Source organism: Cicer arietinum, chromosome 1 (assembly GCF_000331145.2).
Source record: "Cicer arietinum cultivar CDC Frontier isolate Library 1 chromosome 1, Cicar.CDCFrontier_v2.0, whole genome shotgun sequence".
In the NCBI taxonomy this organism is placed as follows: domain Eukaryota; kingdom Viridiplantae; phylum Streptophyta; class Magnoliopsida; order Fabales; family Fabaceae; genus Cicer; species Cicer arietinum.
This window is the reverse complement of record NC_021160.2, coordinates 7103846-7126792: the sequence shown is the minus strand read 5'-3', so window position 1 is coordinate 7126792 and position 22947 is coordinate 7103846. Positions and strand designations below refer to the sequence as shown.

The following is a 22947-nucleotide window of genomic DNA, read 5'->3' as shown; positions in this document are numbered from 1 at the left end:
TACTGCGTTTTCCGGTCAGATTGAGTTCAGTGCGACACAAACTTCTGATTTCTGATTGAAGAAGGAAGCAAAGCTGAGTTTTGCTGTTAAAACGTGTTTACTTTTCTCAATCTCATCTTTTGTTTTTTTATCCCAAATAATAATATATACATTTGAATCTAATCTTAACCTTTTCTTTTTTATTTTTTACCTATTATTTATTTTTTATATTAATTCTTATCATTTATTAAGTGGTATATTTTAGTATTCGTCATAATAAAAATTGTAATAAAATATGGTTATTTAATTTTTTTCTAACAATTGTCTATATATATTGACTATAACAATTCTTTCAAAAAAAAAACTCCAATTTAACTTCATAATATATTTGCACTTAAAAAAACTATTTTTACATGCTTTAAATTCATCCAAACTCTTTGAAATAGTTATTTGTAATTTATTACATCCTTGTTAAGGTTGAACATTTAATTTTACAATTAATTCAAAATTAAATCTCTACAATTCATGACAACAACCATAACGAAAATGAATTAAAAAATATATAAATGACTAAAATGAATATTTGATAAAAAATAAATGGTCAAAATTATATTTAAACTTAATATATAATAAAACATAGAAATAAATATGTTATTTAAATAAGTGATTTGTTTTTTATATTTTATTTTGTGATTTTATCGTCTAAGTGTGATGTTTTGTTCATCATCTTAGTGCGCTGTTGTTCGATTTCCTATTTTGTTGTGGTATTCATTTGTTTTAGATAAAAATGTTAGTTTTGATTAACTATATATTCAATCAATAATTTTGAAGTAGTCAATATTACATATTTATATATATGATTAACGTCGTGACCACTATAATATGTGAATGACAACCTTCGCGATGTAGATGAAGAGCCCCATCATGAGGCTGCGGAGGATATAAGAGATCGTGTTGGATTCCCCATTGTCCTATAGACATTTTTGGTCTTACATCATCACGTTGTTGGATTCCCCATTGTCATATAGACATTTTTGTTTTTACGTCATATGTAGACCACGTGGTTACTCGACTTTAAAATAAAGTGGTAACATTAGCAAAACTCTTGATATTTTGTGTTTGTCGTTTGAAAAAATATTATTAACATAAAATTTTCAACTATAATAGGATTGAGGGGAGCTAAGAGTATTCAGCAACAATAAGTTGACTTTAGTTGTGATTGACCATTTAGAGGTTTGAAAATTGATTGAAGGGTCAAAATTTATCTTTGTTAATGTGCAATTATGAGATGATTGACAAGATGTTGTTTTATGCTATCTCATATAAGTGGCATCTGACATTTATAGTTTTCATCCTCTAGTCGAGAGACAACGATTACTTTCAAGAATGCATGGTTAAGGTGGTTAATGAAAAATAAATCTTATGTAGTTTACTCTAAAATGCAACTTTGTCTGACATATCATCAACTATTTTGAGTATAATATATATTTAGTTTCAAATCTATCTATGATGAGTCATGTAATTATTTATCATCGTGAAAATTTGAACTCCTCCAAAAAATGTGAATGATTTTCGATAGAAGAATCAACACTTATAATATTATAAAAAAAATTATATTTTTTATATCATAAAAATAATTAATTAATTTAAATAATTATATTTCATCATATCATTTAAAATATATCACAATATTTTTTTTCATTTAAAAAATTTAAGAAAAACAAACAAAATTGGCGAGGGACCAATTCCACGAATTATGAAAACAATTGAACCATATTTAGTCTTTAAAAAAATTTAGGGGGGTTTGATCGTTTGGTTGGGAGGTCTATCTACCCAAGTTCCTCAAACAAACAAAGGAAACGGCCCTCTGCAGCGACGGATAATCAAGCTCACATCACAACCACCGTTGGTCGCACTCTGTTCTTCTGGTAAATGGGCACTCCCTTTTATTTATTTATTTTTATTTCCTATACAATTCTTCTATTTTTCCCATTTGTTATTGTTCTTCATCCATTATACTCAGCAGCCACAAGAGTTCCTCCTTCTTACCTTAAATGTTCACCAAATTCGTCTCTTTTATATGAACCAATTCCTGGTTCTGTGATTTTTCAATATGTAATTTACATTCATCCATGTTTTGTTTGGGGAGTAGTATTACATACCCCTCGTTTGTCTTTTATGTTTGGTTTTTCTTTTTACTAATTGAAATTGCATGAATGATTACCATCTGTTTGAAGTATGTTCCCAACCAAATGATTTTGTTTGCTTCAAAAACTACTGTCACGGTGTTATAAAACAATTATATTGTTTTATTCCTACTTCTCGCTTGTTTCCCTTACCCTTTTCTTTTATGATTTTTCAGCTTGGTTTTGGACTTTTATGTTTTCTGCAGCTTCACTTAGAGGAGCTAGGCATGGATTTTCTTGCACATTTAATAGGTATACTTTTACTCAATTAAAAAAGCATTTATTTTTCTGATACATATTTCTTTCTTTCTCTATTCATGCTTGTTCAGGCTTCAGCAATCATTTGCCATATTAGCTTCATCTTTTTACTGTCTACCTTCTTACTCCTCAAGTTAGTGTAAGGAGGGGGCATCTTTTGCTTCTTATTTTTTCTTGAATTTGTTTGTGCTCTATATATTTAGGGCTACTATTGTTTCAGATTCATATATTATCAGCTTAGGATCTGTTTGGATGAACAAATTAATCAAATGCTTATTATATAAGTGCTTATTAAGCTATTAATACAACGAAAGGTGAAATGAAGTCCAACTATTTTCATATAAGTTATAAACTGTTTTTATAAGATTTCTTGGAGAGCTTATGGCAAATAAGCTGAAAACAACTTATGGACATGTCATAAGTTGTTTCTATAAGCTCTCTTAAACAGTCTAACAAGTAACAAGTGTTTATGTCAATAGATAAGCTCTAATAAACCAATCCAAACAGACCCTTGTGCAAAATTTAATCCAAAACTTAAAGGGGGTTATGTAATGTAGATAACATATTCGGACAAAAAAAATTAATGCTTGTATAAGATATAAGGCTCCTTTTATAGTGCTCCTCCTGACTCCTTAATACAATCTATACTCTCACAATACAGACATAGCTTGTTCCGGTTATGCTTAGTTGAAGATGTTCCGACCATTGCTTCATCTCCTACCACAACTTTTCGATCTTTCACTCCCTATAATTCCATATATACAAAAACTTACGAGACACTGAGGCATCTTTTGAGAGTGCCCCCTGTATGTTCTCCAGCAGCTTTTGATTTACAGCAGAAATCAAATATCATTGGAAGTCATGGAATTCTGGGAAAGTTTCTACCTTCTAGATACATAAGTAATTCGTCAGTTGAACTGAAGACCCAAAACAATGTTGTACGCTTCTCTCTGTATAAGCCCGATGATATTCGCTCTGCAAAGAACAGTCAGATTAAGAAAACAGTGAAAAAATCTAGGAGTGCCAAAGTGAATGAGCTCAAATTCTATCGTTTGAAGGCAAAACAAAAGATGTACTCTCCTAATCCAGAAGTTAGAATTCGCTATAAGCTTGAAAAGGTTAGATTTCAAACTAGTTGTAATTTTTATGTTTAAAGTTTTATTTCCTGTAGCAACTGCTTGTACTTTGCTTCAGCTGCTTGGTTGTTGTTATCGATGATATACTTTATGATAATCTTGCCCCTTTTGGTTGCATACCTTTTACGATTTTATCATCATGTATTAGTACATTTTCTACTTTCATATATTTTAATTCATAAATCTACAGGCCAAGCGAAAGGAAACATGGTTGATTGAAAAGCTTAGGAAATTTGATGTACCGAAGCTACCAGCAGAAACATTTGATCCTGAAATTTTAACCGAGGAGGAGAGACATTACTTGAAGCGCACTGGAGAGAAAAAGAAACACTATGTTCCAGTTGGAAGACGAGGAGTGTTTGGTGGGGTAGTTCTAAACATGCATCTGCACTGGAAGAACCATGAGACAGTAAAGGTTATATGCAAGCCTTGCAAACTGGGTCAGATTCATGAATATGCTGAAGAGCTTGCTCGACTAAGCAAAGGCATTGTGATTGACATCAAACCCAATAATGTTATAATTTTTTACCGTGGAAAGAACTATGTACAGCCAAAAGTAATGTCACCTCTAGATACATTATCAAAAGCGAAGGTAATTTTTTACTTTGCATTAGCTATTCATTGGCAATTGCATTAGCTATTCATTGGTAAAAGGTATTTAATGACGGCAAATATAATACAATATTTTTCCTGAAATTATATGGTTTAGGTAAGGAAGGAGAAAATCAACAAATAGAGATAATGATTATCATAGTGTAGTTGATGAGAGATAATGATCTAAAAGTGGTTTTTAACTATAAACAAACACATATTAGTTTCTACTTTATAAACAAATCTCAAGTTTTTTTTATATATCTGTTTTTAATCAATCTGCTTGAGGTTGGCAGTTGTCAAGCATGAATGCATGTAGGTGTCACATATATTATTGCAATACAGAGGGTTGAGATTATACAAGGATTTAATCCATTCAGTTAAAAACTACCAACTCTTTCAAGTTATTACAGTGATCAGAGTTTCTTATTGATCTTAAACTAAATTGATGGTAATGATCTATATCATTTATTGTATTCTAATATTAATGGTCAGTTCATAATGTTCATAAAAAAAGTATTTCATAATTCTTATTTTTTTAAATTTTAACCTTTTGATGAATGTGGTTAACTACAAAAGTTTAAAGTCTGCTATAAATTTATGCCTCCGCATATTGCAACAAATGGCAGTGTCAGTGAGCTCTATGCAAATTAGTAAATAGAAGCTATGATTTTTGTTTCTTTTGAAGACTAATCCTCAGAAAGATAAACATGTATTAGTAACTCCCATGTCTATTTTCCGAGAAGTAAAAGGACCGGTGCTTCTGTAGAGTGGATGAGTTAATAACTTTGAAGTGTTGATCCATAAACTTAGCTGGAATACTTTATGTTAAGAAAGCATTGTCGTCTCTTCTAGCATAGAGTAGAGCTAATGTTTTGTAACTTCTTAAATCTCTAGGCCTTGGAGAAATATCGGTATGAGCAATCCCTTGAGCATACTAGCCAGTTCATTGAAAGGTTGGAGAAAGAGCTTGAAGAGTATCGTGAGCACGTTGCGAAGTTTAAAAAAGGGAAAGAAGATACAACAACTTAAGATGGTAGTGTGTACATTAGTATGTTACTAAATGATGCTTGATTTAGTAATGAAAATGTTGGACGGAAATTCATTTATGTGTTTTTGTAGAAGTAAAATGCTAACGACATACTTTTTAATAATCCTTTCCAAATAATTTTAAAAAAAGAACACGGGCTCTCTCTTGAGGTTTGTAGTTATTTACTCATAGACTAAGATAGCTTGACTATTTTTGCGGACAGCGACCGACACATGTAATCTTGTTAACTCTTGAGGAAATGTAAATTCCGGCATTTTCGTATGTCTTGAAGTGGCTTAAGGCCAGCAGCATAACTCCTGCATGAGATGTCATGTTGACGAGTCATAATGTTACAAAGAAAAAGGTTTCAAATTCCTTATTCCTAGCCTCTAGATATTGGGAAGACAATTTTCATGCTAATATATCATATTAAATTAATGATAGTGTTATTTAGCTTATGATTTTATTAGGGAAATTTCCTCTGATATGTTTTTTACGTCTTTGATCCAATACTGTGAGTAACATTTTCTCATTTTCCTTAAATATATAACTGAATTCACTATTTGGCTAGTGTGTTGCTTTGTACACTTGATATTTTTTAGAATGTACCGTTCTTCTAAGAAACATAATGTTTTTTCAATTTGCACAAGACTTTCAATATATGTAGCGTCATTATGCATGTCTTGATGCAACTTGATATCGTTGCTTATTTCGCTACCTCATATATCTGCATATTCTATTATACCAGCGGGGGATGACGAGAGTGCAAGACCATTGTTTATTTATTTATTTTTTGATTAAAAAGTTTAGATGAGTTGGAGTTTAGAGGTACATCGGACAGACCTAAAACCTAACCTCAAATAATACTGACATAAATACTTACATATCATCTACTAAAGATGTGATCACATCGACACTGACATGAGATGACAATAGTGTAGAATTATTTTTATCATTTTATTGTTACTATTGTATCATGTTTGAAATTACATAGTTGACTAATTTTTAAAATTCCAACATATATCATATAAACTTCACTAGAATTACATCCATCTCTTCTCTTTCTAACAAGAATACTATACAACACCTCTTCTCTTTCTGACAAGAATACTATACAACATTGCCTCTACTAATCTAATTTGAGACTAATCAAAATTAATATTGACATGAATTCATAATTAAACAATGATTAGCATTAGGAATACATTCTTTAACACACTTTTCAATACATTTTATGATTGATTAAAATCTACGGAGGTCTCTATAGAGACCAACATGATTTGGTGGGACTTATGTCAATTTTAATCAATTAAAAAAAATGTAATAGAAATAAAGTATGTTTTAAAAATTGTCTCTGTAGCACTCTTTATTAAACAATAATGGTACTTGTACACCTATAATTTTTCTACATCAATTCAATATTTCATTTTCATTCTATCTATCATATTATAACATATCAAATTTTTAACATTACAATCTATTTTTATATCTCTCAAAACGTACACACGATATATGGGTGTACATCGATAATTTTTTATAATTAAATATGGTCACTATAAATATAAAGTAAAATTATATATTTATCAATCTTCTTATATTTTTGTTTTTGTCACTAGAGGCGGGAATGAGCATGTTTAATCATACAATTTTTTTTGGAGCTAACAAAAAAATTTATTTATACTTTTATGATTATATGGTATATGATATTATGATATGTTTATTTCAAAGACAGCTATACACCTTATCTTTTTTTTTTTTCAATATTTTTGCTCTGTTTTCAATAGAAAGTTAAAGTGAATTCTTAATGATTTTGCGCTAAAAAAATGTAATAAATATTTAAATATTTATATGACATATTTTTTAAGTTTAAACAAGAATTTGTGGCATCATAAACGATTTTATGAATTGAGTAAAACTGTAAAAAATTTAGAGTCTTCGGTATACTATAGAGTAAGTACAACTAGTTTAGAACATGTTTAATATATACCGCAAAAATCGTGATTGATATTTTAGGTAGACCTTATTTTCCTTTGACAAATTTTGGTTATATTACATTTAAAGCATAAAGCATGTTGTGTTAATAATCCAACTAGATAGCTAATTTTTGTTAGGAATTGTGTCGCTCACTTTTTGGTCCAGGGTGTCACATTTATATGTGAGTCACCATATTTCTAATTCTGACCTTCTAAGTATTCATGATAGCATTATTTTTAATGAAATGGTGTAAGCTTGTTTCTTTTTTAAAAAAATCAAACAAAAGTGTGTAGAACCTAATGCATAAAAAATTGATATGATATCGTTTACTAAGTTATAGCAAAAGTGTGTAGAAAATTGACACCTCCTTAAACAATTAAAATAAAAGTGATTATAAGATAAAATGATGTATTCTAAAACATATTGGCCATTGGAATGCTTTTTTATCCAAATTGTGGATGTGTCTTGGAAGGTTTATCTTTAGCTTATACTCGAGGATATGAGTTGTGAAACTCAATTTAGATTTGTCTATAGATATTGCGGTCATTTAAGATATATGAGACACTTTATGATTATTCTTTTTTGTAAAATTTATAATTATCTTCAAGATGATTGGAATATCATAATTTGTCATAATTGTCGAGAGGCAAATATTTGTACAAATATTTTAGTTAATAACAATTGTCTTCAATATTCTCCTTGATTAACTACTAATGATTTGGGACAAGTTTTAGTTAAATATTTGCTTACAATTATAAAACACACTTTTTATTTGCTATCTCGCTTTTCACTTATAGCACAATGTTGGCTGAGAGCAGCCTCGGCAAGCTGGTTGAGCTGAATTCCACTATGAGCATTCTCTCTATACTGTGGGAGATCATGACTATGTTAATATAATGTTGACATATCTATTATATGGTAATACATAGCGATATGAATAGACTACATCAGTCGTTCGTTAGAGGTCTATGATTCGACTTATTTATGATCTAACCTAGTTTGACCTATTTAATAAAAAGGATAAACTCAGTCTATTTTTAAAGCCTATTTATTTAAATAGTCACGCTCAAGCTTATAAAAAAACCTATTAGGTCTGACAGGCCGACCTATATATATTTTATTTTTTATTAATGTTATTTTTTATTATTATATTAATAATATTATTTCTTATTTTAAATTCTATCAATTATGCAATCAGTCAGTAGTCATTCCATATTCATAGCCGTTCCATATTTGGTAGTCGTTATATATTAGGTAGTCATTCAATTAGTCAATGGTCAGTAGTCGTTCCATATTTGTTTGAGAGGTATAATGGATGCATTTGTTTCAGAAAAAAATTATTCTTTGAAACCAAAAATTATGTTTTTAGGGTTTAAAGGATGTTTATTTCAGATTTTTTTAAAATTATTTTTTGCTTAATATATATATATATATACATTGATATTGATATGTAGAGAACATCACGTGGTATGAGTAGATCATTTAAATATTTTAATATAAATAAGACTTTTAAATAGACTTCCAACTAGCCTTTTAAAAAAGTTAGGCCGAAAAAAAAGCCTAGGCCGTAGGCTAGACTTAACATATGTCAGACTCAGGTCTTTCAAAGTCTGACTTATTTCCACCCCTAATAATATAGTAGTATCAGTGTTAGTTTCTAATTAGACGGTAACGAGGGTCATATGTTGACATTGAAGAGGGATTGACAGCTGTGAGAGATGAAACCATTGGAAAGTGAGGCTTGAACCCTTCTCCAAACGTTGCAATGTATTGTCATCGTTGGCTATATATGTTTGATCTTTGAAACATATTGTATAAAAGTGGTTGACGATGTGCTCAAGGCTATTTCAAACTACACAAGAGTATGGATCATTAGTTGAAAATTGTTGGTTCTTATTACATTTGCACAACAACTTTAAAGTTGTTTTTACTATAGTAGTGTTAACTCTTTAACTAGAGCATTTATATCTTATGCTCGTGCAATAAGCTTCATTACACATTTTTTTTAATGAATTTTTTTATTAATATATCTCTTTTTGGTATCAATAAGGAGCTCGCATCCAAAAAATGTAAGAATTTTTTTTAATAGAAGATGGCATTCCAAGAATTCAATTACTTTCGTTAATTTTTTCTTTTACCCAACAAGTTCACTTTTATTAAAAACAACTTTAAAGATTTAAATCAATTTCTTTTTTTAAAAATTATCATTTTTTAGATAATGATCAATTTAGAAAAACTTAAACAAACACAAAATCCAAGTTTCCACATCCAAGAATATTTAGACCTCCGTCTCCAAACCCGCGATGCCGCCACCGCCGCCGTCCAGTTTCGTCGAACACCGGAAGCTGAACTGAGCGTGATCTATCTACATTTTGTGGGAGCAACGAAATAATCAAACAAATACAGTCACTATAGTTTGCATTCTACCATCTTCTCGCTTCACTTTGTTCAACAAAAGATGCAGCAGAATTCTCCGAATAATTCAACAACCGAATTCCGAGTAGGACAACGAGTACATGCATCTAACGATTCACGAAGAATTGGTACCGTTAAATATGTGGGAACTGTAGAAGGTTATTCAGACACATGGGTTGGAGTTAATTGGGATAATGGAGAAGGAAAACATGGTGGATCCGTCAATGGTGTGAAGTACTTTCATGCTAAGTTTGAAACATCAGGTTCCTTTGTTCGTCCCAAGAATCTGTGCAAAGGGGTTTCATTACTTGAAGCTCTTGAAAAAAGATATCGAAGTAACTCTACTAAAGATGAAGAGGGTATATATATATATATATATATATCTCCAACTTTAATTTATGTATTTTGATATAAAGCATGGACACAAGACACTCACACCGACACATTGACACTTGTAAAAATTTAAGAAAATAGATGTGATTGAATGTAATAATGCGTTAGTGTTATGTCAGACACATCTTCAATCCAAGGTGTTAGTCTACATTGGCATCCAAGTAACTCTACAGGGTATATCTGTTACTTTAATATATATACTTCTGTCTAACAAAATATAAACAAAAAGTACCTGTATCTTGATCAAATTTAGTCCAAAGACATGTACTTTTTTGCTTATGTTTTGTTACAGAGGGAGTAATTTGCTATGAAGCATTGACACCAGACATGAAACTAATACCGACATACAAATAATGACAATAATTTAAAAAAATTGAGGTGATTGAATGTAATTACATTGTTGCTGTTGTGTTAGTGTCACACAGTCAGACACTAGACACGGCACTAACATGCAAACGCTGATAATAATTTAAGAAAATTGAAGTGATTGAATGTAATCAAATTGTTGGTGTCGCGTGTGTATGTCAGTCAGACATGCATTTGATCACTTCTTTTTCTACCAAAGATGAAGATCGTATATATCTCTCACTTTAATCAATTTATATACCTTTTGCATGGATACACTTACAATCAAGTATTTTGCAGTTATTTTTAAAATACAGTTACAAAATGGACTTATGTAGCAATATCATGAGTTCTTATTGGATATTGGTGTAAAAATTGTTTTACATAGACAATGCATCCTCATTGAATTTATTTTGGGTCCTTGGAAATAGTGTATGATTTTATTTATTTATTTTTGCAGATGAAATGTATGTCCTTTCAACTAGCAACAGGAGAGTTTCTGTTCAATTATTGGGCAAAAATGAACTTCATGATAAGCTAAGTCGATTTGAGGAGTTAACAAGTGCATCATTGTCATTCATGGGTGTTAGTTCCCCTGGAATTCCATGTCATATCAGTACTACAGTGCCCAGTAAGCTTAACTCCATCACATTCTCATTTCTTTGCTTATATAAAGACATATGAAACATCAAACTAGTGGCATCGGTGTTCTTTATTTTTTTGGTGGAGGAGGGTTGACAAAATTGTGGTATTACTGAATTGGTTGCTTTTGCCTTGGTTAAGATATGGGTTTTAATTAACAGTAACAATTGAGGTCGCATCACAATCCTTGATATTATGGAAAATCACAGTCAAATGGAGCCTCAATCGCGGTTGTGATTTTGGCAACATAAAAACTGTTAAGCTGCAATCCAAATCACGACGGCGGACCTTTATTTTAAAACCCTGGTTAAGATGCTTTTACCTGAAGTTACAATTTGATACCTTGATATCGGCTTTTATCCTCTAAGGCAAATTGAATATAGGTAAATAGTTCCCTTGGTATTTTTTTTTTTGCAAATCCATGTTTTGAAACTACTTTTATTATATATTAGATATAAAAGAACTTGATCTGTCCGGGAACCTTCTTTCGGAGTGGAAGGTATGTTCTGCAACCAGATTTTATCCACTAGTTTCTCCTGGCTACTGCTGGAGCTTTAATTTTGCTTATTTTCATCATGCCATTTTGCATGGCCCACTATCCTTTTAGTGATTGATCAAAATAACTGTCATTAATCTTTTTGCAGGATGTTGGCACCATTTGTGAACAGTTACCTGCCCTGGAGGCTCTCAACCTATCTCACAACTTAATGTCTCCATATAAATCTGAGCTCCCATTACTAAAAAGCATCCGTGTTCTGGTTTTAAATAACACCGGTGTAAATTGGGAGCAGGTTTGCTTCTATGTGTTTTCTCAACTTATGTCTCTTGCTTAGATTTCCTTCACCTTTATTTAGGAATTGCTAAATATTGCCTTTGTAACTGGGCAGGTTGAACTGCTTAGACAGTCATTGTCAGCAATTGAAGAGCTACATATCATGGGAAACAATATAAGCAGAATACTGGTATGTTATATTGGATCCTCGATAACATGCTTGTGTTAATGCATATTCTCTTTTCTGACACTGGCCTGGATCTGCTATACTTTTTTGTGTGTAGACATAAAAAAATATAGAAACTTAATTCTTATGATAGGTCTGCATTTTGGCTTTCACTTTCATGTTTATTTTGCTCTACCACATGTTATCAACTTTATAAAATAAATCACAAACAATTTTAAGCCATCTAATTTTCCTTTTCCTGTTCAGCCTGTGTCATCCTCTATGGTTCAGGGATTTGATTCTCTGCGGCTGTTGAATTTGGAAGATAATTGTATAGCTGAATGGAGTGAAATCATGAAGCTTTCTCAGCTAAGATGGTTGGTAAAGACAAAATTTTGTCTAGTTCTACAAACCTACTTTAGTTTAGAAGATGCCATTTTAACTTTTACTCGCATCTGACTTCAATATAAAATCTGCTTCCGCGTGGTTGAACGTAAATTTTCTTCTCACTACTTAATCTAATAACAACATCACATTTTAGTTACCCAGTTATCATTTCTGTTAACCACTTATTGCAAGTGTTCAACTTCAGCATGATACTTTAGGTGTATAATTCAAGTGAAGGTCAAATCACATGTTGTATGTGTATCACTAGAAGTAGTAATTGTATCTTAGAACTGGCCTTAATTATTCAGTTATTTTCTTGTCTATAATTTTCCTTCCCTAAAAAAATGCCTCTGCTTTTGGTTAGATTTGCTTTTTTAAAGTCCGTTGAATTAACAAACTTTTGAAATTAATATGTTTTGTTTCAGTTTGGAGCAGCTTTATTTGAACAAGAATTGTTTGAGTTCTCTCTTTTATCCTGATAATGGTCGGCAGTATTGTGAATCAGAAGTTGCATGCTATAAGCCCTTTCAAAATTTGCGCTGCCTTCTTTTGGGTAATATAATTTTATTCTCTTGACAAGAATCATCATACTGAAATAAAATGTAAATTCTGGCTATCAGCTGACTTTTAAGTCTTTCAATTATCATTCAGGTGACAACAACTTTAGTGATCTAGCCTCTGTTGACTCATTAAACTTGTTTCCTAACTTGGTGGTAAGGTTTATACTGTGAAGTATGTAACTATGTATTATGTTTGGCTATTTATTTTAATTCTATGGATGCTGTTTTGTATCTGTTACAACGAGTCCAGGACCATGGATTGTTATATCAAATAATAATCCATTTCAAAATGATATATTGGAGAGGCAATTCAAAATTATTTGTAGCTCTACTTAACTAAGTGTGCAGGTCTTCTATATGATACTTTCCTATCATTTGATTGAATTATTAGCTCTCCTGCTTCCTGGATAATTTTTTGGTTGTATAGTAATCACTACAATTCACATTTTATCATTTTTGCCCGACCTGAATTTCTGCATGCAGTTTTTCTTCTAGTTTAGCAATTTTATTGAGAATAAGAAAAGGCATTTATTGATGTTTATGCATAACTTGTTACTTTACTATACTTTATATTAGAGAATACTAAACTACAATGGAAATGGATTGGATGCCCTTTTAAAGATAAAAAATAGAAATGATAACCAGGATTTGATAAAAAAGACATACGACGAAACCGTAGCTTTCTGATCCCTCTGAATATCTAACATTGAAACCTCTTTGAAAATTCCGTTACTAAGCACCATAATTCCAAAAATAGTTGAAAACACTTTTATCACACACGAACAGTACTAAGCCACATCCTTAACTGTACTCTACTTGACAATGAGTGACTCTCTCTCTCTGTCTTTTGTGCTACATATGCTGAAGCAGAGGAACTTTGCAGATTTCCTTTCAAAAAGTAGTTATCTGTTTTATCAGAGGATCTTTACAATTACAAGTTTTCTCTGAGAAAGTAAATAGTCTGTTTTGCACAACTTGTTTCCCTGTATCATTGCAGGGGACTATCATTTCCTTTGTTTCTCTTATTCTCTCCTCTGTTTTTCTTTTTACTTTTTTATTTTGCTAAGAGAAAATTCTTACTTATGGTAGCTAGCTTCTATTCTAATTATATATGTTTTATAACAATTAAGGATATCAGACTTTCTGGGAACCCAATAACTGATGCTACGCGAGGGGGGGTTCCAAGATTTGGTTTGATTGCTCGATTAGCAAAAGTTCAGATATTGAATGGGAGTGAGGTATAATGAAAGATCTCTCTATTGCTTATTTGTACCTTTAATATATTCTTTTACCAAATGTAATGCATTTACATCTAATTAACCTTTCAGATTACCTCTCGTGAAAGGAAGGACTCTGAGATTAGGTACATTCTTCTTAAAACTATGTGCTACAAATACGCATTAAGCAACTGAAACCTGCTTTATAAAATTATAATAATCTATTTAGTGTATTGTATGTCAAGGGTTTTACCTTACAGTTTTTTAGTAGTACCGTTAACTTTAAAATACTAGATTTTTGTGTTGCTCCCGTTTTTTCTGATCAATTTAGTTCTTGTATATAATGTGACTTTGAACTGCATAATTTTCCTCATTGGAGAGCTGACTTGTTTACCACCCTGCACAATTCAGCGAAATTGATTCCTTTCCTTGTCATACCATTGGAAATAATGACCTCTTTTAGAATGGACGGAATAAGGCATAAAATTGATTGAACCCACTCATGTAAGTTGTGTCAGAAGTCAGAACCCTTCTAAAAACCCAAGTTGCAGCTTTCATAACCTTGGTAGTTGCTACGATCAAGTTCCAGATTCCTGTACCAATCCCCCTGCTGCCTGAATTGAAAACAGTGACCTATGAAACTTTTGAAGTCTTCTGCTCTCTGGGCATGCCACAACAGATGTTTGATTTATTGGCTGAAGTAAATAAATAATTCTTAAATCAAGGATTGTTGTGAAAGAAATAATTCAATCTATTTCTCCCATTTACTGTTATGAAGTAATACATTTGTGGTTATCCTCTTTAGGGACTGGTCATTAGACTCTTGGATTATATCTATCTTCATACATAAGATGTGTGTTTTTTTCCTAACATCTTATCTTGTAGTTGCTTATTCAATTAAAGGTTCACATCTTATTGGCATTCAATGTGAGTAACATCTTTTATCTTGTGTTTATTTATAATTTTTATGCAGGTATGTTCGGCTTGTGGTCTCAAAGTTGCATGTTAGTCCTGAAGAAATCAAACAGCACCCCAGGTAAATTCATGCAAGTGAGTGGTTGTTGGGACCTTTGCTCTGATATCTATGTTTAGTATGTGCTGTGAATTTGTGATGGCTAGAGAAAGATGGATGAAAATGCTGTTCAGAAATCAATAACTCCGAGTTCTGACTAATAGAACGTTTGTTTTTTTCTTTTGAATGACAAATATTAGGATAGTTAGTGAAGAAAGTAAAAGACAAAATACTTTCATATTTTATTATTACAGCCCTAAGCTGTTTATATAGAAAAAGAAATTACAATAGTAAAACTGAGTAATAATGACAGAATAAAAATAAACATAATAATATAAAATAAAAGAGAATAAAATCTAATTTCTCTCGATTCTTCAACACCCCCCCTCAAGTTGGTGCATAGATATCTGTCATGCCCAACTTGGCTATAAGTCGCTCAAAATTGGGTCTTGCCAAACTTTTTGTCAAGATATCAGCAGTTTGCTGATTGGAAGTCACAAATGGCAGACATATAACTCCAGCATCAATTTTTTCTTTTATGAAATGGCGGTCAATCTCAATATGCTTAGTTCTATCATGTTGTACAGGGTTGTGAGCTATACTTATTGCTGCTTCGCTATCACAGAACAATTTTAAGGGTGAGTCAACTTTCATTTTCAGTTCGTCCAAGAGTTTACGAATCCATAAAAGTTCACAGATTCCTTGAGCCATTGCTCTGAATTCAGCTTCTGCACTGCTTCGAGCAACAACCCCTTGTTTCTTACTTCTCCAAGTAACTAAATTTCTCCAAACATAGGCACAATATCCAGTGGTGAATTTTCTATCAGTAATTGATCCTGCCCAATCAGCATCTATAAATATAGAGACTTCTCTGTCATTAGTTTTCTTGAAGCACAAACCCTTTCCAGGATTGGATTTCAAGTACCTTAAGATTCGATAAACTGCCTCCAAGTGTTCTTCATAGGGAGAATGCATGAATTGACTTACAACACTCACAGAGAAAGCGATGTCAGGTCTAGTGTGGGCTAGATAAATAAGTTTGCCGACTAACCTCTGGTATCTTCCAATCTCAACAGGAACACTGCCTTTCTCCCAAAGTTTAGCATTTAATTCCATAGGAGTATCTGCTGGTCTACACCCACTCATCCCAGTTTCTTCCAAGAGATCTAGGATGTATTTTCTTTGAGAAACAACAATTCCCTTCTTTGAGCGAGCAACTTCCATACCAAGAAAATATTTAAGCGCGCCTAAATCTTTGATCTCAAATTCTTTAGTCAAATTTTTCTTCAATCTTTCCATCTCAACAATGTCATCTCCTGTGAGAATAATATCATCTACATATACAATTAAAATTGAAATTTTACCAACATTAGAGAACTTCATGAACAGAGTATGGTCTGATTGTCCCTGCATATATCCTTGCCTTTTGACCGACTGAGTGAATTTTTCAAACCAAGCCCTTGGAGATTGCTTGAGACCATAAAGGGATTTTTGAAGTTTGCACACATTTGAACCAAATTTATCTTCAAAGCCAGGTGGGCTATCCATGTATACTTCCTCCTCCAAATCACCATTCAGAAAAGCATTCTTTACATCAAGTTGGTTAAGAGACCAATCTAAATTCACTGCCAAGGACAAGAGAACTCTAATAGTGTTTAATTTGGCAACGGGAGCAAAAGTCTCTGAGTAATCAATGCCATATGTCTGAGTAAACCCTTTAGCAACCAAGCGTGCCTTGTATCTTTCAACTGTGTTATCAGAATTATATTTCACAGTAAATACCCATTTACAGCCAACAGTATTCTTTCCTGTAGGTAATGTCATGACTCTCCAAGTTTGATTCTTCTCAAGAGCTCTCATCTCCTCAAGAACAGCTTCTTTCCACTTTGGAATTTTTAGAGCCTCCTGTATGTTTTTTGGAATTTCTACAGTAGACAACTTAGAGGTAAATGCAGCAAATGAAGAAGACAATTTTGAGTATGACACATAATTAGACAAAGGATATTTAGTGTATGATCTAATAGGTTTTCTAATTGCAATAGGAAGGTCTAAATCAGGATACTCGACATGACTCTTAAGAATAGAAGAAGACTTACCTGTATCAAGATGATGTGTTGGATTATCTATTGGTTCAGAATCTTGGAAGGGTCAGAGAATGGGTCCTTCATTTCTCTGTTTATGGTTTCTTCTTTCAAAGACATTTCCCTTCTAAGTAAGGTCAATTGTAGTAAACCTGCTTTGTGTCTCTTTATCTGAGTCATTATGTTGTGGCATTTCAAGTGGTCCTTTATTATTATTGAAGTAAAGAATTTGATCATTGTGATTTTCATTTGAAATTGTCGCCCCCGAATCTGTCGAAACCTCATTCATAAGTGGATTGAGTTTCAATATGGATTCTTGGGCATTTTCTTTTGGTGCATCAATATAAGTCTCAGAATTTTGTGACAACACTATATCACTTAAAGTAATGATGTTTTCAAAAGTAAAAGATGAATCTTCCTTAAAATTCCCCCCTTGAAGATGAATGTCACTAAAAAATGGTTGATTTTCAACAAAAGTAACATCCATGGTTACAAAAATTCTTTTTGATTTTGGTTCAAAACACCGATGCCCCTTCTAAGTTGGAGAGTAACCGGTAAACACACATTTTATTGCTCGTGGATCGAGTTTGTCAAGGTGTTTATGTTCGTGAACAAAAGCAGTGCAACCAAAAACTTTTAGTGACAAATCAGCAGAGACACTAGTCAAAGGAAAATAATTTCGAAAAACGTCAAGAGGTGTATGAAAATCTAAAACTTTAGATGGCATTCGATTGATTAAATATGATGCAGTTAAAACAGCTTCACCCCACAAATATTTTGGAACCTTATTTGCAAATAGTAAAGCTCTAGCAACCTCAAGAAGATGCCTATTCTTTCTCTCTGCAATTCCATTTTGTTGGGGTGTATTAACACAAGAACTTTGATGAACAAGCCCATTTGCAAGAAAAAAATCGGACAAAAGTATATTAAAATATTCTTTACCATTGTCACTTCTGAAGACTTGAATATTTGTTTGGTATTGAGTGTGCACCATTTTAAAGAAATTTTTGACAACCTGTCCAACTTCCGATTTTTCTTTCAATAAATAAACCCAACAAATTCTAGTATGATCATCAATAAAAGTTATAAACCATTTTTTATTAGAAAATGTGTTTATTCTATTAGGACCCCAAACATCACTATGAATAACTGCAAACGGTTTTTTGATTGTTTATATGGTTGTGTAGAAAAAGAAGAACGATGATGTTTAGCAAATTCACAAGTTTCACAATGAAATAAAGATGGATCCTTCTTAGACAATAATTTAGGAAACAAATGTTTCAAATACGGAAAATTAGGATGTCCTAACCGTAAATGTCATAACATAATATCATCATTATTAGAAGAAACAAAATTAGATTCAAAGCAGGTACTTGTTTTTTGTTGGTCTTTGAAGTCGAGTCCATTGTCAATGTTGAAGAATCGAGAGAAATTAGATTTTATTCTCTTTTATGTTATATTATTATGTTTATTTTTATTCTGTCATTATTACTCAGTTTTACTATTGTAATTTCTTTTCCTATATAAACAGCTTAGGGCAGTAATAATAAAACATGAAAGTATTTTGTCTTTTACTTTCTTCATGGTATCAAGAGCTCTCGTTAGGGTTCTGTAAACCTTTCCACAACCATTAGGGTTTGGCGCTCTAACCAACTGAGCTACCACAACCATTAGGGTTTGACGCTCTAACCAACTGAGCTAAAACTAATGGCACACAATACCCCATGGAAGGTAGCCCTTATGGGTAGCGGCGACAACGACGATGGTTTGGCAAAAAAATCAGACGTAGTCAACAACCCTGACAATTTAGACAGCGCCCTAAGCGGCAATGGCAGCGGCCTAAGCAGCCAGAATGGTTCTTCCAACTTTTTTGGCCATGAGGGAACTTCTAATACCCTCAAGGTTGAAATCCAGAAACTAAATGGAAAAAATTATGTCGAATGGTCCCAAACGCAGGATTGATTTTAGACGGTAAAGGAATATATGGTTTCCTAATAGGAGAGGTGCAAATGCCTGCCACAACTGATCCAAATTACAAGTTTTGGAAATCTGAGAACTCTGTTATTATTGCTTGGTTGCTTAGTAATGTGGAATCAACAATCAAAAAACCTTTTATGTTTTTGCCTACTGCCAAGGAAGTTTGGGAGGTTGTCAAAGAAACAGATTCTGATATTCAGAATTCTTCTCAAATTTTTTATCTCAAATCACGATTGTGGCATACCAAACAAGGAGATAGAGATGTCACTACCTATTACAATGAGTTGATGACACTATGGCAAGAATTGGATCTCTGCTATGATGATCATTGGAAGTGTTGTGAGGACAGTGTTCTGTTTCTTAAGAGACAGGAGAACGACCGAGTATTCATGTTCTTGGTTGGGCTTAATAAGCGGCTTGATGAAGTCCGAGGCAAAATATTGAGAAAGATCCCATTGTCATCACTTCGGGAAACATTCTCAGAAGTTAGAAGAGAATAGGCGAGACAAGACAAGGTGTTATGATTCAAATTTCTTCATATTTAGTGACTAGGGCAGAGCTTTCAACCTCACCAACAGAAGGTGACTTACGAATCATAACACCTTGTCTCGCCTCTTCTCTTCTAATTTCTGAGAATGTTTCCCGAAGTGATGACAATGGGATCTTTCCCAATATTGTGCCTCGGACTTCATCAAGCCGCTTATTAAGCCCAACCAAGAACATGAATACACCGGTCGTTCTCCTGTCTCTTAAGAAACAGAACACTGTCCTCACAACACTTCCAATGATCATCATAGCAGAGATCCAATTCTTGCCATAGTGTCATCAACTCATTGTAATAGGTAGTGACATCTCTATCTCCTTGTCTGGTATGCCACAATCGTGATTTGAAATCGAAAATTTGAGAAGAATTCTGAATATCAGAATATGTTTCTTTGACAGCCTCCCAAACTTCCTTGGCAGTAGGCAAAAACGTAAAAGGTTTTTTGATTGTTGATTCCATATTACTAAGCAACCAAGCAATAATAACAGAGTTCTCATGTTTCCAAAACCTGTATTTTGGATCAGTTGTGGCAGGCATTTGCACATCTGCTGTTAGGAAACCATATATTCCCTTACCGTCTAAAATCAATCTTGCGGTTTGGGACCATTCGACATAATTTTTTCCATTTAGTTTCTGGATTTCAACCTTGAGGGCATTAGAAGTTCCCTCATGGCCAAAAAAGTTGGAAGAACCATAAGGGCTACCTTCCATGGGTTCCATGGGGTATTGTGTGCCATTAGCTTTCAGTTGGTTAGAGCGTCAAACCCTAATATAGGAAAAGAAATTACAATAGTAAAACTGAGTAATAATGACAGAATAAAAATAAACATAATAATATAAAATAAAAGAGAATAAAATCTAATTTCTCTCAACGGTTAGTATTATGTTTGAGGTGAGGATTCAACAATCTCCCTCCTTAACTCTCACACTTCAACCACCAAGCCAAACTTATATCTCCACTGACTAAGAGAGCAAAGATATAAGAATGGTTCAAGTGTGTTTGCGATTTTTTTAAGATGTTGGGTCAAGTGAACTAGTCTGATTGGGAATTCAATCAGTAGGAATCATAGAATTAAGAGGAAAAATGAAAACCTAGGTTTCAGACCTTACGTTCTTGCTGAAAGTATTTGTCTTGCGCTGATTAGTTGTGCATGTAAAAGTGGGTTTAGTGTTTTGAGGTTCCCTCCATTGAGTTTATGGGGTTTCCGTCTTTACTCTTCTCTTCTCCAGTTGCAGCATATACTTTCTGTCTATTGCACCATCAGATGGACCTGAATGTTGAGGCTATTTTCATTTTGAAAATTGAAACTTGGATCTGATGGGAATATCAAGCAATTTCTACCTCGTATTGCAATTGTTTTGCTGATGTACTGATGCACTTCATTAACAGGTTTTCCGAGCTTAAGAATTTTTACGGAATTGAGGATCAAAAGCCGTCAACTAGAGCTACTGGCCCACAAGCAATCAGCTCAGGATTCTTATGTATGGATGTTAATTTTGTGCATCAGCTTCTGTTTATGAACTTGCAATGGCTTAATTAACTTGAATAGAGATTTATGCAGCTATCACTCTGAAGTGTGTTGGAGCATCCATGGGTGAGAAACCACCATTGACAAAGAAGCTGCCAGCATCAACTACAGTTAAATATCAATACCTTTCTAGTAATATAATGTTGAATGTATCCAGACTTTTAAACAATCCTTCGGTGTTTGTCAAATAGCCGCACTATAGCTCTATAGCATATCAAAATTTGAACAAATCCCTATTGTTCCATGATACACAATTTAGTACAAGATGTTGTCAATTAGCAACTATAGCAATGCTATAGCACTGTAGTGTAGCAAAATTTGAATAAATCGCTATTTTCCACTATTCGCCATTGACAACACTGCAATCCTTGTGATTACTTTGTTATTCTCAGGTTGGTAAGCTAAAATTTCTCTGCGAAAGCTTTTTTAAGCTGAAGTCCATGAAGCTAAACTTATTTCTTCAAGAAGAGGTTTGTTTCTATTTTAAGAATAAACTATGCTATTTAGTTATTTTATAGTGATTGCCTACTTCAAATTTTATTGAAGGAAAAAGTAACAACCTTGTGACAATCTTTAAAATGATTTGATGCAAAAAATTCAAATTGATATACTGAGAAACAAACTTGTGATTGAAACTATTTGTTACATACATTTGAATTTTCAGGGATCTCCGTTGCCCTTGTCGCTTGACAATGATGCGTCATCTCTTATGGACATTGGGGTTGGCAATGATTCAGTTATCCTTGTAGACGAAGATAGTTAATAAAAATATCAGAAAAATTCTGAACAGCCTTATGGTGTAATCTATATACTATTCTGGTTAGCTGCGATTACTCTTATATAAAAGTATGACTTTACAATGAAGAATGTATTCTGTTGAGTATAGGTCACAAGATTTTGTTAAGTGCATCATTTGAACTTCTTATTTTTTTGGGCCTTGTCATCTTTACTATAAAACTTAATATATTTCTAGAAGTGTATTTCTGTACAGCATAAATTGTCTAGAAATGTACTTTTGGATGAAAAAATTATTATTATTATTATTATTATTATTATTATTATTATTATTATTATTATTATTATTTTAATGTATACATCCAAACAATGTTAAAGGGTGTGAAAGTTTTTCTACTATTTAATTGGATGGTCTATTTTGGAAGAGGTTCATCCCTCCCCAAAAAATACGGTGATTTACACAAGACACTATCGACTATCGGATACTCTAATTTGGTAGTATTTTTTAAACATGTGAGTAAACATTGAGAGGGCAGATTAGCAATTGACGTCTATTTTCTCACATGCAAATCGTGTCTTGTGTAAATCTCCACTTAGTTTGGTTTGGGCCTTGTAGAATCAATCATATTATTTGGAAAATGATAAAATAAAACTAAAGCTACAACTATATTGATTTTATAAATACAACTTATTTTTTGTTACTGAAAGGTTGTATTTCAATATTGTGAAAGAGGGGTGTTTGAACCTCATGGGAATTGTTTGGAATCAATGTAAGATGCTTTTTTATTTTGAGGTATATGTGGGATGGAAAAAGGTCTCTTTTCTTTGAGAAATTAAGGACACTGTCTCATTTTTTTGAACACACTCTAGTTTATTGTACCATGTAATCAATTTCATTCAACCCCTTACCCTGTTGTCCTCTTAAATAAGTTAACCTATTTTTCTCTCTTTTATTTTACAATTATTGTTCACGCACCACGGTTTCACTAACCAGTGTCCAGCATAATCCTTCACCAAT

General features: G+C 32.6%; 3 protein-coding genes across 4 annotated transcripts in view; 2 read left to right on the top strand and 1 right to left on the bottom strand.

Moving 5' to 3' along the window:
• The window catches only part of LOC101491602 (exocyst complex component SEC8), a 42255-nt gene extending 42119 nt beyond the window's left edge, over positions 1-136 (bottom strand). Inside the window, exon 1 of the mRNA XM_004486384.4 lies at positions 4-136. The gene's annotated coding sequence lies outside the window, so the exon portion shown is untranslated. The remainder of the gene's footprint in view (positions 1-3) is intronic.
• Positions 137-1488: 1352 nt separating this feature from the next.
• LOC101504725 (uncharacterized CRM domain-containing protein At3g25440, chloroplastic) lies at positions 1489-5462 on the top strand. The gene is made up of 6 exons (XM_004486504.2): positions 1489-1497; positions 1778-1907; positions 2372-2417; positions 3085-3541; positions 3750-4151; positions 5048-5462. Exons 1-6 carry the CDS (start codon positions 1489-1491, stop codon positions 5180-5182), a joined length of 1179 nt encoding a protein of 392 aa, XP_004486561.1. The 3' UTR covers positions 5183-5462.
• Positions 5463-9305: 3843 nt separating this feature from the next.
• Positions 9306-22182, top strand: LOC101491279 (tubulin-folding cofactor E-like). Of its 2 annotated transcripts, none has more exons than XM_073364671.1 (15): positions 9306-9904; positions 10768-10938; positions 11402-11448; positions 11594-11740; positions 11837-11911; positions 12155-12264; positions 12700-12827; positions 12926-12987; positions 13965-14072; positions 14163-14197; positions 15025-15087; positions 21056-21147; positions 21228-21304; positions 21587-21664; positions 21859-22182. In XM_073364671.1, exons 1-15 carry the CDS (start codon positions 9613-9615, stop codon positions 21955-21957), a joined length of 1584 nt encoding a protein of 527 aa, XP_073220772.1. In that variant the 5' UTR covers positions 9306-9612; the 3' UTR covers positions 21958-22182. The 2 variants fall into 2 exon arrangements, with proteins under 2 accessions (XP_073220772.1, XP_004486440.1); XM_004486383.4 differs by having other exon boundaries at positions 9312-9928.
• The last annotated feature ends 765 nt before the right edge of the window (positions 22183-22947 follow it).